General features: G+C 33.9%; 1 protein-coding gene across 4 annotated transcripts in view; it reads left to right on the top strand.

Annotated features, from left to right (window-relative positions):
* MPP6 (membrane palmitoylated protein 6) overlaps window positions 1-18,521 on the top strand; it is a 106,953-nt gene that overhangs the window by 79,804 nt on the left and 8,628 nt on the right. For 3 of the 4 annotated variants that reach the window (XM_032873040.1, XM_032873050.1, XM_032873055.1), the window contains exons 6-10: window positions 1,318-1,359; window positions 2,837-2,968; window positions 4,761-4,860; window positions 5,202-5,270; window positions 6,817-6,978. In XM_032873040.1, coding sequence (XP_032728931.1) covers window positions 1,318-1,359; window positions 2,837-2,968; window positions 4,761-4,860; window positions 5,202-5,270; window positions 6,817-6,978 — 505 coding nt within the window. The remainder of the gene's footprint in view (window positions 1-1,317; window positions 1,360-2,836; window positions 2,969-4,760; window positions 4,861-5,201; window positions 5,271-6,816; window positions 6,979-18,521) is intronic. The other variant, XM_032873065.1, reaches the window with a different exon arrangement.

Genomic DNA, 18,521 nt, shown 5'->3' with positions numbered 1-18,521 from the left:
ACATAGACTACTTCTTGACACCATCACCACCTCCCCACCCTTTTTAATAGCTGCATAGTATTATATCATGTAGGGTTATCATCATTTATTTAACCAGTTCTCTATTATTAAACAATTAGGTTGCTTTTGATCACTAATTTAGTAGTTAATAGTCCTGTACATAAGACATTTTGCATATGTCTGAGCAGCATTGCTGCTTAATACATTCCCAGAGGTGGATTATTAGGTGAGAAGATTTTTACATTTGTAATTTAATAGCTATTGTCAAATTGTTCTCCCAAGGGATCGAGCCAGATCCTCCACTAACCTGTTAGGAAAGTGCCTATTGACTCAAAGTCTTATCCATAGAATTTTACCAAATATTTGGATTTCTGCTAATCCGGCAGGAAGAAAATGTTGTTATAATATAGTTTTAATTCATATTTCTATTCTGAGTGACATTGAACATTTCTTGTGTTTAAAAGCCATTTGTACTTCCCATTCTCTGTTCCGTCTACTTTAGATTGTCAGTTGTTTAGTTTTTCTTTTAGTGATAAGAATATGAGATTGAATATTTTAGTAGTGTTTAATAACTTCTTAATAATGAATTGTTAACATCCATAGCTATTAGTAAAACATTTTACAATATACTTAATAAAATAAAATGATACTAAATTTGATCAGAACTCTAATGACTTTCACATCATTACAAAATCTTCAGATCAAAGGTTGGGTTAATTGATTTTTCAGACAGATTTTTAAAAGTCAAAGTAAAACCAGGCTAATCTGAGTTTTTGAGCATGAGAATGTTCTAAAAGTAGTTTAATAAGTGAAATAATAAGAATTGTTCCCTCTAGAAATGTTTTACATTTGAGAGATGTGTTTTGTTCCACAAATAATGACATTTCCAAAACAATTTGATGGGAATAGGAGAATAATTATTTAAAATTTAGACTACCTCAGAAAATCCGGATTTATGGCTACAAAATGTATGTTGTCCCACAGATAAGAATGATAAACACATTCCTGGTTAGATGACAGGATGCTCTTATTATTCATTTGGTGCAGCTTTCTTGAGAAGTAAAGAGTATCCAAGTATTTTTTTAAAACTTTGCATACCCATCCTTTTTCTCTGCCTCATCACAAACACTTCGACCTTTTTGCTTCTATCATTTGTAATTTTCAGGTGTTATACCCTATGAACAATTAATGAGGGAAATAGTTACTTTACCAAATGAGTGAAGTAATAAAATGGGCCAGTAGTTTGTTTATGTTTTGTTAATTTATTATCAATTTAAAAGTCTGGCTTTATTTATGCAATGAAAAATATATTTTTAGAGTTGCATCAATATGGAGAGGCATCCAGCACACGTCCGTCAGGTATGATGTCATTCCAGGACATTCTTTGGTACTCCGTTTTTCCTTATCAGCCAACTAAATTTACCTTGATTAAATAATAATTTGGGTTTTCTTTTTCCATTACCAAAACATTGAGCTGCATGCCATTTTCAAGTTAGCCACTTGTCACATTTTAGCAATCTTAATATTGTTTGTATGCTTGCTTTTTAGATGTTTCTAAATTTTTATATTAAAAAAAATTGGCTTACTGATTTTTTAGATAATATTTAGCCTTTCCAAAGTTATTAAAAATGTTCTGAATGCTTTCTACCAAAATCATCTAATTGTAAATAACTAAAATTTTGTCACATGTTCCCAAATTAGTTACTTTTAAATTATTAAATTATTTTAATATGCATCCATCACATTATGTTTTACCACACTAATAATATAATGTATCTGCTGTGTTACTTGAATATCTTCTTGGTTACATTTATAGAAGTATGATAACAATGTTATTTTGACTAATTTTGTGCTTTGCTGCTTGTTAAAGTTCACCTGCTGATTAATGCCAAGTCAGTTCTTCAGTAGACAACGTTTGTATTTTTATAAATATGCATGAAAAAGCTTTTTTAAGAAAGTAATCTGAACTTGCCATCAAATACTGAAAATGCTTAACTTATTAGGATTTACATTGAAGTGAATAAGCAGAATATTCTAGTTATTGGATCCAGTTATTGGATCAGTTATTGGAGATAACTAATAGTGGTAACTTACTGGCATACTTTTATTAATAAAACATATTTAAAAGAAGTTTGTATAGTTTAGTGACTTTAAATTGAGAAATAGTTTCAAGGTCTTTTCAGTGTTTTTCTTACAGTTAATTTAATGTTATTTAGATCAAAGCAAGATGATTTCAGAAAAGTATTTTCCACACAAATTTTGGTCAGTGTAAATCTGTGATTATAAAACATATGTTACCAGTGATGAAAATTAGGTTTTTAATTTTTTTTTTTTTTGAGCTACTAAATATATTTCAGGTCTGACTTCAACATCAATTTTCATTGTTTAATTTTGATTTCTGGGCTCTTTCAAAAAGCAACCTCCCCCCAAAAAAGTCCTGTTATATCTGAAATATATGCCTTAAATCAGCTGCATATATTGTTGCTGGGTATTAATCAGAAAGTATCATTTAATTGAACAAAAATTATGCAGAGTTAGAAAATCATGTGAAAAGATTCAGAGAAAGTATAAGAATGGTGGAGTAAAATGATTATCAAACTGTTGGTTTAAGATTAGACCTTACTGTAGAAACAAAGTTTTAATTGTAGTACTAGTATTTTCTTTTCTGATGCCAAGTTACTTATGCATAATAATGGATTTTTATTTGAGTGGGACAAGGTCCTTATTTGAAGTACTAAATAAATTCTCAATTATAATTAACAATTTGAAAAAGATTTAAAAAATCTAGTGACAAATGATACATCCATACTACTTTAAATTGTGCTGTGTGTTTTAGGTATTTGTGAAATGTCATTTTGATTATAATCCATACAATGATAATCTGATACCCTGCAAAGAAGCAGGATTGAAGTTTTCGAAAGGAGAAATTCTTCAAATTGTAAACAGAGAAGATCCAAACTGGTGGCAGGTTAGTATGCTTCTCATAATTTCCACAACTGCTTTTTTGTTTTCAATCTTAGATCTGGCCGATATTATTCAAGAAGGTATTAGCATTTGTTCCAATGATTTTTTCCTACCTGGACAGCTCCAGCTTCATGGCTGCTAATTTTGTGGACAGAAAAGATCAAATTAAGAGGGACTTTGTGAGTAGCTGTTACTAAATGCAAAATTAACTAGCCTGTGGAGATACTCCATTGGTTTAAGGATTAGAATAGTTGGTTCTTCCACATGAGTATTTGTAATAAAATATAGTATTGGTCAAGAACAACTTACTTGGGGTCATCCCTTCTCAATGTTTATTATTTTAACTAGAAGTCTTTTACTATGTGTGTAGTAGTGTCTTTCTCTCTTGTCTCCTCTCCCTCTATATACATTCATGGCAAAAAAAAACAAATTTCTTAAGCTCTTAAATTTGTTTCCCTACCTCTCCTCAGTTATTTAGATGAAAGTTTAGCTTATGATTAGTGTTAGTTGGTCTTGGATTAAAATATGTGTATATGGAAAGGGATTTTGTTATCACCATATTTTCTCCCACTTCATTTTCTAAAGATCTCTGCAGTCATGTTTTTTCCTTTCCCCTACTACAGCTTTTAGAAATCTCTAGCAGCAGAAGTAAGTCTGATTTTATAATTGTTTACACTGTCCAATACCAACAGTATTCAAAGCTGGAGAAACTGACAAGTCAGAAAGTCTAAAATTACTTAAACCATCAGAACAAGTGATTAAAAAGGAAGGTGTACGAGGAAAAGACCCAGGACCTAGCACTATAAACTCTAAATTAAATGGAGATACTAGTAACTCACATTAGCTCTGTTAAGTTATATTGATTGATTTCTAAGGGGGAGTGAATAACAAGAGTGAAAATAGTCTTACTAATGTGTCCTTAAATTTAAATGAAGACGTTATTATATACAAGTGCATTATGCAGTGAGAGAACTAAAACATAAGTAAGTTTAAAAGAATCCATGAGATCTAGACGTTTCCACTGAATTTCTTAGAACTCTCTTCAAAAAACACCTTCTGTTTTCTTTATTGAACTTTTCCAGGAAATCTTTCTTTTCTACCCCTTTCTGTGAATGTTGTCTCTTCGTTCTGCCCTCTCCTCCTGTCACCATTATTTCAGTCTCTTCTTGCATTTGGTGATCTGTTACTTTAATTCTATTTTTTAGGATTTTAATGGCTAAAAATGATAACCAAATTTTTCAGTGCTAGTTGTAAATATAAAAAACCCTAACCTCATGGGATAAGTCTCTAGCACACAGTTCTTTAGTCACTATTTTAAAATAGCACTTTTTTGGATTTCAAAACTTAGTTTCTTGACAGTAGATGTAGTTTTACCTATTTTAAACTTAGGATATTAAGATTCTATCATTCTAGTAAGATTAAGGTTGATAGTAAGTACCTTATTAAGGGTGCTAATGAAATGTTCTTTTAACACATAAAATAGTATTTATCCTTTTCTGTTTTCAGACTAACTTAACATTATGAATAAAAAGTTCCAGTAATTTAAAGATCCTCTATACCTTTGCATTTTGGTCCCAAAATTTTGATACCAGATGGCAGAGTGATTAGGTGCCAGTTGATTCCTTAGTGCTAAAGTGTTTAAATATCTTAACTGACAATGCCATGGATTTACATCTTAAGGTCAGTTTTGAAGAGCTAATGTGTTATATTTTTACTGACTATTGATTGTCCTCCTCATTAGAATATGGTCTTAAATTTTGGTCACTGAGATATGCAATTCATTGATTTGATTCTAGGCTAGCCATGTAAAAGAGGGAGGAAGCGCTGGTCTCATTCCAAGCCAGTTCCTGGAAGAGAAGAGAAAGGCATTTGTGAGAAGAGACTGGGACAATTCAGGTGAGGAGCTCAACACAGAGTGTAACAAGTAGTCCTTTGTGGTCACCTTTCTTTTCCTCTTTCATCCGAATCAGCAAAAGAATTTATTTAAAATATATTTGAAATTAATCCATCCCATCTACTTTATTGTATCTCTCTCAAAAGTAAACTTTTTAATCCCTGTGTGCCACCTGCTGGTATATAGTATCACAATTTAGTGGCTCAACTCACTTCTGCCCCCTTCTGCTTTGTAGGACACAACACTGGAAAGGTAATTCTCCCACCCCTATAGAATATCACAGGGCAGTTTTATCATATTCTGACATACTGTTTTAAGTTATATTTCTCTTGTCACCCTTCAGGACCTTTTTGTGGGACCATAAGTAGCAAAAAAAAGAAGAAGATGATGTATCTCACAACCAGAAATGCAGGTATGTTTTAAATACTTTCTGAATGGTCCAAATGAGATAGCTTTATATCATTAATTAATGTGGCATAAACTCCAAATATATAATTTTAAATGAAAGTAATTCAGATTACTGCCCGATTGTAAGGGGCTGTCACTTGAGCACATAGTGCAATATAATATGAAGATTATTTTAATTTTTACATTATATATACTCATACTGTTACCAAGGTGTTTTCTTTATGAGTTTAGTTCACAGTAAAATGGATTGGTTAGGATTTATTCTTGTATTAATGAAGGAAAAAACTTATTAAAACTATTTATTCAGAGAACTTTGATGGTAATTTATGTATCATTTCTAAAGAAATGCCTTTAGGAAGATACTAATAGAGTTATGATTAAGGGCAACTATATTCTGCCTTAACATTGTCCATGATAATTTTGGGAAAATAGTACTGGACCAAAAAGATCTTAGGCTGATCTAGTAGGATTCTCTCTTAAATCGTTTAGACGTAAAGAAAGGTAAGTATGACAGCTACCATAGTTATTCTTTTCAGTTCTAGAGGCTGATAGGCATGAATTGCAGCTCTTTGAATGAGAAGGCCTTCTGAAAGGAATTGACAATTTTAAAGTACTTTCTAGACTTCAGAGCTGCCTCTATACCGGCTATAAACTAAATAGCACACTATAAGGGAAATAATACATAATAATAATAATAAGGAGAAAATAGACTCTCCCTTAATATTGGTTTAATCTTCTGTGGAGAAATTATGCAAAGAAGAAGTTGCTGTTAAGATAATAACCTAAGGAAGAAGTGTTATTACTGCAGATTGAGAGTTATAACCCTAATAACAGGTAATGTACTATTTCAAATCCACTTTGTCCTTATTATTCATTAAATATATGTTCTTACAGCTTTTTTGCAAAATAGAAAACTTGCAATTTTCTCATTGAACAAGATTTAATTTTGGAATGTGTTTTGACTGAAAATAGTTTGGCTCCAACATTTTATACATAAATTCATAATCTTAAAATGTAATTATCAGTATATTTTTATGCATTTTATTTAATCATACTGGTATTTGCTGAGTCAACACACAGGATGTTTTCATTTGTATGATTGGAAGGTCATACTCATTCTGTGGGACTTATTTAAGCAGCCACACTAGGTATACTGACATCTTTTATGTCTGATACACATTAGTGGCTGAACAAATTACTTAAGGTAATTTGCAGTTTGATTATATATATTAAAGGAACTACTTCTACTGAGAATTGATAAAAAAGCCTAGATAGATGGATAGAATGTATGATAAAGATAAAGCACAGGCATTTTCTTGCTTAGACAAATTTTTAAGAGCAAATGGATAGAAGCAGATGTTTAAATCAAGATAAAAAATAGTTCTTTGAACTTAACACATTTATAAAAACTAATCTATAGTAAGTTAGTACAATTCAAGGGATATTTACCTGTCAGACAACCAAGCCTTTACTGAACAGAATTGCAGAGGTTTTTCATCCTTCTAAAAGATAACTGAGTATCACAATTCTCCATTTCCTTTTACATTTAGAATTTGATCGTCATGAAATCCAGATATATGAGGAAGTAGCCAAAATGCCTCCTTTCCAGAGAAAGACATTAGTATTGATAGGAGCCCAAGGTGTGGGACGAAGAAGCTTGAAAAACAGGTTCATAGTGTTGAATCCCACTAGATTTGGAACCACAGTGCCATGTAAGTTTTCTCTTTTTGCTGTTTAATTGGCATCAAAGAGTAGGGTAGGGCAGATTATTATTTTTATTCCCAAATAATTTTTTATTATGCCAGTGGAAATGAACAAGTAGAAGATACTGAAAAACTCAGTGACTCTACAGCTGTCTTGAACTAGTGCTATAGCTCTGTTGGCTTGCTGCCCAGTGGCAGTTGCTTCTCCAAACTCTTTAGTACAGAAATGCTGGTTAAATGCAAGTGTTAGAAGTTGTGGCAAAATCAGCATTAACTTGGGGCGCCTGGGTGGCTCAGTGGGTTAAGCCGCTGCCTTCGGCTCAGGTCAGGATCTCAGAGTCCTGGGATCCAGCCCCGCATCGCATCGGGCTCTCTGCTCAGCGGGGGGCCTGCTTCCTCCTCTATCTCTGCCTGCCTCTCTGCCTGCTTGTGATCTCTGTCAAATAAATAAATAAAATCTTTAAAAAAAAAATGCTAAACCACAATATCATTAAAAAAAAATCAGCATTAACTTTGTATTTTCTTGTATAACTGATGTTTATCTGAAAAAATGTTTTGGTTTTTTTGTTGTAGTTGTTGTTGTTTTTACTCATTTTAGTGTAAAGAGAAGAGGGAAACCTGGATCCTCAGACACCCCCCTCCCCACTGCCTGCCATCCAGTGTGGCCATCCCTTTGTGAATTTTGTGCATTCTCACTTGTACCTCTATCCTGCAAGGTCATTAACCTGATTTTTGATAGCACATCAACAGCAATTCATCTTTCTGAGCAGGCAGCATTAATTAAAGTCACAAAGGTTGACATATAAAATAAAAATAATACTGATGAGAAGTATAAAATTAAATAAGCCAAACATTCATTTTATGATCTTTGCATTCTTTCCCTATTGGCATATTTATAGGGAAAATTAAGTAATGATGTCAGAAGTGTGCTTGATAAGAATAGAACCACATCAAGGAGTTAGATGATGTCATAGACTTTTTATAAGGACCAGTATACATTTGTCTTTGTTTTAGAAATATGTGGGAATTTACATACTCTCTCCCCTGAACAATGGAGAAGACAAGCCAGCATTGTCTCTTTCTGTGCCTCAATTGCTGACGAAGCCCCTTTTGGATTAACAGTATTTCTTTAGGTATATTAATGCCATTAAGTTGTTCTGAGTTCTTAGCCTAATGTCATTCCATCTCTTTTAGATGAATTTTAGAGTTTCTCTGCTTTTATCTAGTATGGTTTGAGGTTTAACTTACAGTGAGTAATCTTATTGTTGAAATTCTTACGGATTTCTTAGGGGAGTAATAACCATGTGCTATTTGTAATCCCTTCAGTGTAAGGCCTTGGATTCCATTGTAGGCACTGTAAGTCACTAAATTCAGACAAATACTGGTTAAATAGCTAAGAAAATAAAAACTTCGCTGTGACCAAAGTATTTCAAGCATTTCAAAGTATTTTGTTTCTCATCTTTATCTAGTTAATACATGTACAGTACTTTAATCAAGGAGTTCTTGAAGATATGTAATAGAAAAATTAACTGCCTATATTGCTGTACCCCACCTGCTTACCAGAAACATTTGCTTTTTCATATTTGTTCCTATTTATTTTGGAAGTCTTCCATATTTCTTAATAATGTCATCCTTCTGCAGTTTCTTGCTTTATCCAGTGTAAGCTTGTCTGTTGACTTCCTGACTCTCTTCTCAATATAAAAATAAGTTTAGTTTTAGTTCATTGAATTTTACTTCCTTGAACAGCTTCTTTCTCTCCTCCATCCAGCAATTGATGGAGTTCCTTTTCTTCCTGTCTTTAACTTTATTTTAAACCAAAGTTGTCCAGTAAGTCATATTTATTTTCTTGGAGATCTCTGTCTTAGAACCATAGATCTTCCTGCTTCAGTGAGGACCAGCTGCTTTCCATTCTGGCTGCCCCACTGTTAACATGGGCCTGTTTCCCTTTGTTGTTCTCCTGGGTTGATAGTAACTTGTTATGCTGGAATGTATCCTCTTGTAACTTCATAAGAAATAGTATATGAAATATAATTTATTTATCTTTGTATTTGAAGATATGTATTTTGCCATATATTGATTGTTTAACCAAGAATAGAAATTCAAGATAGTAAAACTTAAAAGATGTTATTCTTAAATCCAGTTCTGTTGAGGCCAGTGCCTTTGTAATCTTTGTTCTTTCACACGTGACCTTATTTTTCTTTCACAGACATTCAGGATCTTTTGTTTGTTTCATTTGTTGTTTTTCAGTATTTTGAAATGTAATAATGATGTGCCTTCCCGTTCATCTTTTTTAATTCCTTGTGCTGATGATCAGTGGACTCTTCAGACTAGAGATTCATGTCCCTCAATTCTGGAAAATTATTATTTCTTGAATGATTTCTCTATGTTCTGTTTACTTTTTCTAGAATCTCTTTTGGCTGAATGTTGAGCATCCTGGAATCATCTCCTCAGTGTCTTTCTCTCTCTATCATGTTGTCTCTCCCTTTATCTTTTTATTTTACTCTTTAAAAGATTACCTTGAGTTCTTTATTTTCTCTTCCATCAATGTTTTATCATGAGTAATCTTATTTTTCATTTTAGGATTTTCCGTTTGTTGAGGGCTATATCTTAGGTATCTCTAAGAATAGTAAATAGTGTATTCTTTTTTTAGGTTTTTCATCTATAGCTGAATTACCTTTGCTTTCCTCTGGATTACTTTGTCTGTTTATGGTATGATTGTGTGTGTTTTCCCTTTTATGCTAGAGGATTTTTTCTTTTATGCACTGATCCTGGACTGTACACCCCTGCTTAAGTAAGTGTTAAAACTGGTTGGAAGTTCCATGTACTTGAGCAGGTCTTGGCAACTGGCTGAGCTTTATTTTGTGAAATGGGCAAGGAGACAGCTGTTTTGTTGGAGGAGCCAAAAAGTTGGCATAAAATATTTCTGGGGCAGGGATGCCTGGGTGGCTCAGTTGGTTAAGCATCTGCCTTCAGCTCAGGTCATGACCCCAGGGTCTTGGGGATCCAGTCCCACATCAGGCTCTCCTTCTCCTTCTGCTTGTGCTCTCTGTCTCTCTGTTTCAAAAAAAAAAAAACAAAAAACAAAAACAACAAAAAAAAAACTTGAAAAATTTTGGGGAGGAGTTATTTAATTTTCTAGAGAAGAGTTTTCAGGTATCCTCCCCTGCTGAGACTGTTCTCTAACAAGATGAAGAGGGAGAAAGTATAGATTAACCTGCTCCATATGCATAATTACACCACCAACTTCAGTTTTTAGTTCCTTGCTTCAAAGTCCTAAATCTCTTCAGTGTTCTGGGGATAAAGTAGTCCTCTCATCCATAACTCTCTAACACTTTATTCTTCCTTAATTTCTTTCAGTAGTATTTGTAGTTTTCAGTGTAAAAGTTGTATGTTTTTTTAATCAAATTTATTCTTAAGTATTCTAATTTTCCTAATTTTCTTTTCAGATTGTTCATTACAAATGTATAGAAATAGTCCTGATTTATTTTTTAAAAGATTTTTCATTTTATTATTTGAGAGAGAGAGACAGCAAGAGAGAGCATGAGTGGGGAGGAGAGGAAGAAGCAGGCTCCCCACTGAGCAGGGAACCTGAAGCAGGACTCAATCCCAGGACCAGAGCCAAAGGCAGATGCTTAACCAACTGAGCCACCCAGGTGCCCCCAAATACACCAGATTTTTGTGCATTAATCTTGTATCCTTGTAATCTTGTAACCTTGCTGAACTCGTGTAATTTTTTTGTAAATTTCTCAGGATTTTCTATACACAAGATCATGTTATCTGTAAGTAGAGGCAGTTTTCCTTATTCCTTTAAACTGGGTGCCATTTATTTCTTGTCTAATTGCCCTGATTAGAACCTCCAGTGCAGTGTGAAAGTGGCAAAAGTGGACATCCTTGTCTAGTTCATGATCTTAGAGGGATACTATTCAGTCTTTCATCACTAAGTTTGATGTTAGCTGTGGGTTTTTTGTAGTTAACTTTCATCAGGTTAGAGAAATTCTCTTCTATTCCTAGTTCACTGACTTATCATGAGAAGGTATTATATTTTTCCAGATGTTTTTCCTTTGTTTATTGAAACGGCATGATTTTTGTTTTTTATTCTTTTACATTAATTGTGTTCCCGTGGTAAATCCCATTTAGCCATGGTGTATGATCCTTATTTTTGCTTATACAATCAGTTTGCTAGTATTTTGTTGAGTATTTATGCAGCTATATTCATAAGAGATACTGGTCCTTAGATTGCATTTCTTATGATGTTAACCATGTTGATAATCGTGGTAATACCGGACTCATACATTGAATTGGGAAGTGTTCCTTTCACTTCTATTTCTTTTAGAAGAGTTTGTAAAGGATTGATGTTAATTCTTCTTTAAGTGTTTCAAGCTTGAAGCCATTCAGTCCTGGTGTTTTTTTGTAGAAGGTTTTGATTACTGACTGATTCAGTCTTATTATTTATTATAAGTCTGCTGAGGCTTTCTGTTTCTTTTTAATGGGTTTCAGAATTTTTGCAGCACCATGGTAATATCCCCTCTCTTATTTCTGATTTTAGTAATTCAAGTCCTCTCTCCTTGGTCAGTCTCCCTAAAGATTTGTCAATTTTGGTGTTTTTTCAAAAAACCAGCATTTGCTTTTGTTGATTTTCTATACTGGTTTTCTGTTCTCTGTTTAATTAATTTCTTTTATAGTCCTTGTTTTTTCTTTCTTTTTCTGGGTTTAGTGTGCTATTTTTGCATTTTCTTTAGGTGGAATGTTAGGTTATTGGATTGAGATTTTCATTCCTTTTTTTTTTTCCTTAAGATTTTATTTATTTATTTGAGAGAGAGAATGAAAGAGAGCATGAGAGGGGAGAAGGTCAGAGAGAGAAGCAGACTCCCCACTGAGCAGGGAGCCCGATACAGGACTCAATTGCTGGACTCCGGGATCATGACCTGAGCCAAAGGCAGTCGCTTAACCAACTGAGCTACCCAGGTGCCCGAGATCTTCATTCTTAATAGGCATTTGCAGCTATAAAGTTCCCTAGAAGCAACTGTTTTAGCCACATTTTATAACTTTCGGTATTGTGTCTTTGTTTTCATTCATCTCGAAAACTTTTCTAATTACATTTGTGATTTCCTTTTTGACTCATTGGTTGTTCAGGAGCATATTGTTTGATTTCCACATATTTTTGCATTTCCAAATTTCTTCTGTTACTGACTTCCAGTTCATTACATTGTGGTCAGAGAACACTGTATGAATTTACTTTTTTAAAACTCATTGATGGGGTACCTAGGTGGCTCAGTCAGTTAAACGGCTGCCTTCAGCTCAGGTCATGATCCCAGAGTCCTGGGATTGAGTCTCGCATCGGGCTCCCTGCTCAGCAGAGAACCTGCTTTTCCCTCTCCCCTTCCTGCCGCCCCGCCTACTTTTGCTCTCTGTCAAATAAATAAATAAAATCTTTTAAAAATAAATAAATAAATAAATAAAACTCACTGAGACTTGTTTTATAACCTCAGGTATGGTCCATTTGGGAGAATGTTCCATGTATACTTGGGAAGGATGTGTATTATGGTATCATTGGGTAGAGTCTTCTACAAATGTCTTTTAGGTCTAGTTGGTTTATAGTATTGTTCAAGCCTTTTATTTCCTTGTTGATCTCCTGTCTATTTGTTCTATCCATTATTTCAAAGTGTGGTATTGAAGTTTTTGTTGATTTAGTTATTTCTCCCTTCAATTATGTCAGTTTTTGCAGCATGTGTTTTGAGAACTCTGTTGTTAAATCCATATATGTTTGTATTTTTTTAATCTTTTTGATGGATTGACACTTATATCATTATAAAATGTCCTTTGTCTCTAGTAAAGTTTTTGTCTTTAAGTTTATTTTATGTGATATATGTATGGACACTCCAGGTCTGTTTGTATGGGGTATTTTTTAGACCTTTTACTTTCAGCCTACTGATGTCTTTGAATCCAAAGTGTGTCTTTTGGGGACAGCCATATTGTCGGGTCATGGTTTTTTGTTTAAATCCATTTTGCCAGTCTCTGCCTTTTAATTGGAGTATTTTATCCCCTTAATGTAAATGTCCCTCATCATGGGTTTACCTGGTTGTTTCCCCATGATTAGGTTCAGGTCATGCATTATTAGAAAAGATAAATCATGCTTTATCCTTCTCTGAACATTACATAGTAGGTCCGTCTTGTCAAATTATCTCATTACTGATGAATTAACTTTGATTATTGATTTAGGTCATGTCTGATAGATTTCTTCACTGTAAAGGGTAACTTCTTCCATTTGTCATTAATAAGTCATTTGTTCAAAGATACTTTGAAACTGTGTACTTATTCTCCTCAGAAAACTTTTACTCAATTGTTTTAGCATCCATCAATAATTCATTAATTTAAAATCTTTTCCTGAATTTGGGGTAACAGCTACCAGGCCACTAAAATCCTTTCTTACATTGTTTGAATACACATTCATTTCTTAGTATCCTTGCAGTTAGCTATTTTGACTAATTTGTTTCTGGCAAGTATATAACTAAGTGGTTTGTTGGACGGCTGAGCTCTTTGAGAGTACAAACAGGAAAGAGCTTCATTTTCATCTAACCACTGACTTCATCCATGCTCTTTCACATTTTCTTTCTCTACTTTCCCCCCTCCCCTTAGAAGATTCCGTAACTTTGTAGTCACTTTCAGGTATAAGAACTGTGCCATTTTGCTTAAATAAAACCCTATTTTGGGGTGTTTAAAAAAAAGGCTACTCCAGTTCAAAACTTCAGTGTTACATCCAATTCACTGTTTCTCCCTTCCTCACAGCTCATTTCTGATCCTTGGCTTGAGACCTATATTCTGAGGTGAACAGTATAGTTTTATTACTCTGCCTTCACATCCTGCTCTGCTACTTCTGGTTTTCAGGGTCAGGACAGGAAGAAGTGGGGATCAAAGGCTGTCATGTAAAATTTTGCCCTGTGGAGACTAGAGTTCTTTTTGTCACAAATGTCCAAATACTGTCTCTTCATTAAGTCCTCTTGGTAGGTACTTTGGAGACCTCCATACTTTGCCATTCCCTGCCCAGGATAGTATGATCTCCAGCTGTCCCCTTGAGACTAATGCCAAGCCCCAATCCCATACTTAATGTTCTCTTTTGCTTCATTCTCTACCCTTCATTCTGTCTTTCTGTGCAGGATACCTTCAGTACGGTTCAGCCACTCTATCTTTTGAATACACAAACACAGACACACACTCTCACACACACATATCCCACAGGAAACTCATTCTTGCTTTGTCAAACAGTGAGAGTACAAATCACCCAACTGCTACAGTATGTCATTATGGGTTTTCAGTATTCATCAGGGAGAATCATTTTACCATGGGGTAAAGGAGAAGAAAATAAAGCATTCTGCCCTGAACCTATAATTCATAACCTCAGCAACTCCTTTCTGAGTATATATAATAAGATAGAGATAGGTAGACAGATGATCCTAGGACCAAGTTGGCCACTTTTTAGTAAACTCTGAAAGAGGAAACTATAAGTCCTTGGCATTTTAGCTTCTACTTGGGACTTGAGGGATACTGTGAGATTGCAAAAAGGAAAAAAGAAAACACACCTTATTCAGTGTTCTATTTATTAATACAATGAACACAATTAAAATAATTTCTAATTATGGAATTATGACCATATTATTCATATAAAAATTTCCATACTTTTTCTCCTACTTAACACACTGGTCTTTCTTTTCTTCAGATTCCTCAAACTTATCATTCACAACCTTTGTTCTTGTTGGTCCCTCAGTATGAAACACTCTACCTCCCAGATCTTCAGATTCTTAAATTTTTCTTTTTATTCAGATATCACTTTCTCATAGGACATTACTAAAGTAGCCTCCCCAGTACCTAGTGGTTATGCTTTAGCACTTAAATTCTTATTTTTTGACTATTCACTGATCTCTACATTCAAGAATATGTCCCACGAGAACAGAGAGCTGCTCTGTCTTTTGTACTTCTGTAGACTCAGAATCTAGAATAGGGTCTGGCACATAGGATATACCCAAGACATATTTGATGAATAAATGAATGAACATTGTAATATGAGCTTTTTCCTCATAAGTTATTGTCATTATATGTTTTTATGTAAATATTAATCCTACAACAACAATAAAACAAGCAACCCGATTCAGAAATGAGCAAAGAACTTGAATAGACATTTCTCCAAAGACTATCTACAGTGGCCGATAAGCACATGAAAGGATGCTGAACATCACTAATCATTAGGGACTTGCAGATCAAAACTCCGGTGATATACCACTTCATACCCATTAGGAGGTGGTATTACGCATTAAAAAAAAATAGATAATAACAAGTACTGGCAAAGAGGTGGTAATATTAGAACACTTGTATATTACTGATGGGAATGTAAAATGGTATACTTCTGTAGAAAACAGTATAACAGTTCCTCAAAAAAATAAACAGAGCACTGCATATGATCTAGTAATTCAACTTATAGGTACATACCCAAAAGAATTAAAAGCAGAGACTGAGATATTTGTACATGAATATTCATAGCATTATTTACAATAGCCAAAAAGATAGAAATCATTCAAATGTCCATCAGTGCATAAATGGGTAAACTAACTTATATGTACAGGCAATGGAATATTATTCAACCTTAAAAAAGAATGAAATTCTTATCCATACTGTAATATGGAGGAATCTTGAAAACATTATGCTGAATGAAATAAGCTAGACACGAAAGGACAGATATTATACAATTCCATTTATATGAGGTACCTGGAATAGTAAAATTCATAGAGACAGAAAGTGGAGTAGTGGTTACTAGGGCCTAGGAGAGAGTGTTTAATGGAAGTCAGTGTTTAATGGACACAGATTTCAGTTTGAGATGATGAAAAGCTTTGGAAATAGCAGTGATGTTACACAGCAGTATGAATGTACTTAATGCTACTGAACTGTGTACTTAGAAATAGTTAAAATGATCAATTTTATATATATTTTACCAAGACAAACCTAAAAAAAATTAATAACTTCTTAATATTCCAGTGTATAAGTATAGTGTTATTGCCTATTTATATGGTTTAGCTATGTTTGTTATAAGAGATGATAAAGTGTGTATATATATAAATCTCAAATATAATATTATTAGATCAAAAAATATATATAGATGTTTCAATTTCTTGATTTCTTGGTGTCAAATTAATTTCTGGAAAGATGCTATTTTGCCTTTCAACAGTAAATAAGTATTTTAATGAGGATTCAAATCTAAATTTTTATATAGAAATTTTAGGTATATCCATACATCAGGGTAACTCTCACTTCTTCATATAATGTAGATGTGTTTTACTTCTCTTTAAAACATTCTCATTTAAATAGCATCTAGCTTTTTTTTTTAAGTCACAGAATGCATCACAAAAAAGAAACATTGCAAAAGTGTGACAAGTTTGCCTAATTCCTGATATATAGTATTGTGCTGCATATTGTCGGATGGTATGGATAAGGAAGTCTCATAGGGAAGGTTTTAAATGCTGGCATTGTATTAAATTGATTTTTCTTGGGTCGCCTAGGTGGCTCAGTTGGTTAACCATCTGCCTTCAGCTCGGGTCTTTGTCCAGGGGTCCTGGGATCTAGCCCTGAGTCTGGCTCCCTGCCCAATGGAGAGCCTCCTTCTCCCTCTCTCTTTGCCTCTCTCCCCTGCTTGTGTTCTCTCTTGCTCTTTCTCTCTCGCAAATAAATAAATCTTAGAAGAAATAGATTTTTTTTTATTTATTATTAAATGATCATAAAATAGAAAAAAATTATTAATCCAGGGGGAATAGGCTACCTTAGGAATCAAGTTTGCTTTTTAACATTGACATCCTGAGTTTAATTAACAGAAAAATGTTACTTTGCTGTTTCCTCATTATTTGAAGAGCTATAAAAATTTAGAATTTTGCCATAGTGATTACATTCTAAGAAATCACATTGTTTGCTTAGCATATAAGCCTAAGAAGTGAGTTGTAGTGAAGCCACCCTATTCTAATTTCTCTGTCCTAAGAATGGAAAGGGACTTAAATATGTAGCAGTATAGTTGTTGGGTTTTGATTTTTGTTTTGCTTTGTTTTGAGTTTTCATTTGAGAATGAGATTATGGTTAAAATTCACTTGTAAATTAGGGATGCCTGGGTGGTTTAGTCAGGTTGTTAAGCATCCGATTCTCGATTTCACTCAGGTCATGAGCTCTGGGGTTGTGGGATCAAGCCTTGCATGGAACTCTGCCCTCAGCACTGAGTCTGCTTAAGATTCTCTCTCTCCTCTGCCCCTCCCCCTGTTCATATTCATGCTTGCTCTCCCTCTCTCTAAATAGATAAATGAAATCTTTTAAATTTTTTTGCTTGTAAACTAAAAACATTTGCCAAGAATTAAGATTCCCTCAACATGGAGGTGGTGATGGGGTTAATATGTGTGCTTTATACATATTTATTTCAAGCAGCACATTCCCATATAATTTTCACTATAGAGCTTCACCAAAAAAACAGTGCTCTTTTAAAATTATATTCACGATATTGAGCCAAGTCCTAGTATGTATTTATTTGGGAAGTTTAAAATTGCCTTAGACATACCTTAGACATACTTATGATGCCTTAGACGTCATACCATCTTTGCTGAATAATTCCTGAAACCTTGGATACTACACATTTTTTAATAGGAAAAGGCATCATAGCATCTTGCAGGTCTTTAACTTACTTTATAAATGCTCTCCACAGTTGTCTGGGATGATCACCCTAAAGACTGAGCCACAAAACAATAGGAGAAGAAAGGGAGTCCTATTGTGCCTAATGATCTCATTTATGAACTAAACCCTTATTACTGAGCTTGATTCATTCTGTTCTCATAAAAATTTTCTTGATGTGCTATACTTATTACACAGTCAAAATAGTGTCAACTCTTGATCTGGATTACTTCTTAATTGCATGTGCCTAATGATTTCATCAGATATTCTGCATGTCTAAGTATTTGATTTTATATCTGATCTAGCCAAAATCAGGTTAAGGCTAAACTGTAGAATAACAGACACACATACAAATTACTTTCCTTCTTCCAAGCTAGTGTTAACAAATTGGAAGGGAGTATCTAACTGCATCTTTGCAACAGTATGAAAGAGAATTTCCATTTCTATGCTAGCCCAAGTTGCAAAGGAACTGTTTATCTCGGAAGTACTCAGAACTCTGTCAGACAACAACAATCTTCTAAATTTTGACTTGGTCTGTTTACTGTTATTCTCTCAGAAAAAAAAAAAAATACAACACTTTAGAATAGAGGAAGTTAATAGAACATAGTAGCATCAAGTGTGGCTAGATCCACCACAAAGTTGCAGAACAGAATAGTTAACATTTCAGAATATCAGTAAGCAGGAGGCCAGAAGAAGGTGTGGTGTTAGGGTGAGGAGAAGGATAGATAATTGGTGGGTAAAACTGTGCTTCAGAAGATTGATAATACCAACTAAAAATAGAATTTGCTCACTTGTTGTGTGCTCTATTAGGAAGTGTTCAAGTGTATATTCCTTAAGGGGGATGCGGTGGCAACTGGAAAAGA

Source organism: Lontra canadensis, unplaced genomic scaffold (genome assembly GCF_010015895.1).
Source record: "Lontra canadensis isolate GAN:19392208 unplaced genomic scaffold, GSC_riverotter_1.0 scaffold2, whole genome shotgun sequence".
Lineage (NCBI taxonomy): Eukaryota > Metazoa > Chordata > Mammalia > Carnivora > Mustelidae > Lontra > Lontra canadensis.
The sequence above is the reverse complement of the archived record's forward strand: the minus strand, read 5'-3'. Positions and strand labels throughout refer to the sequence as shown.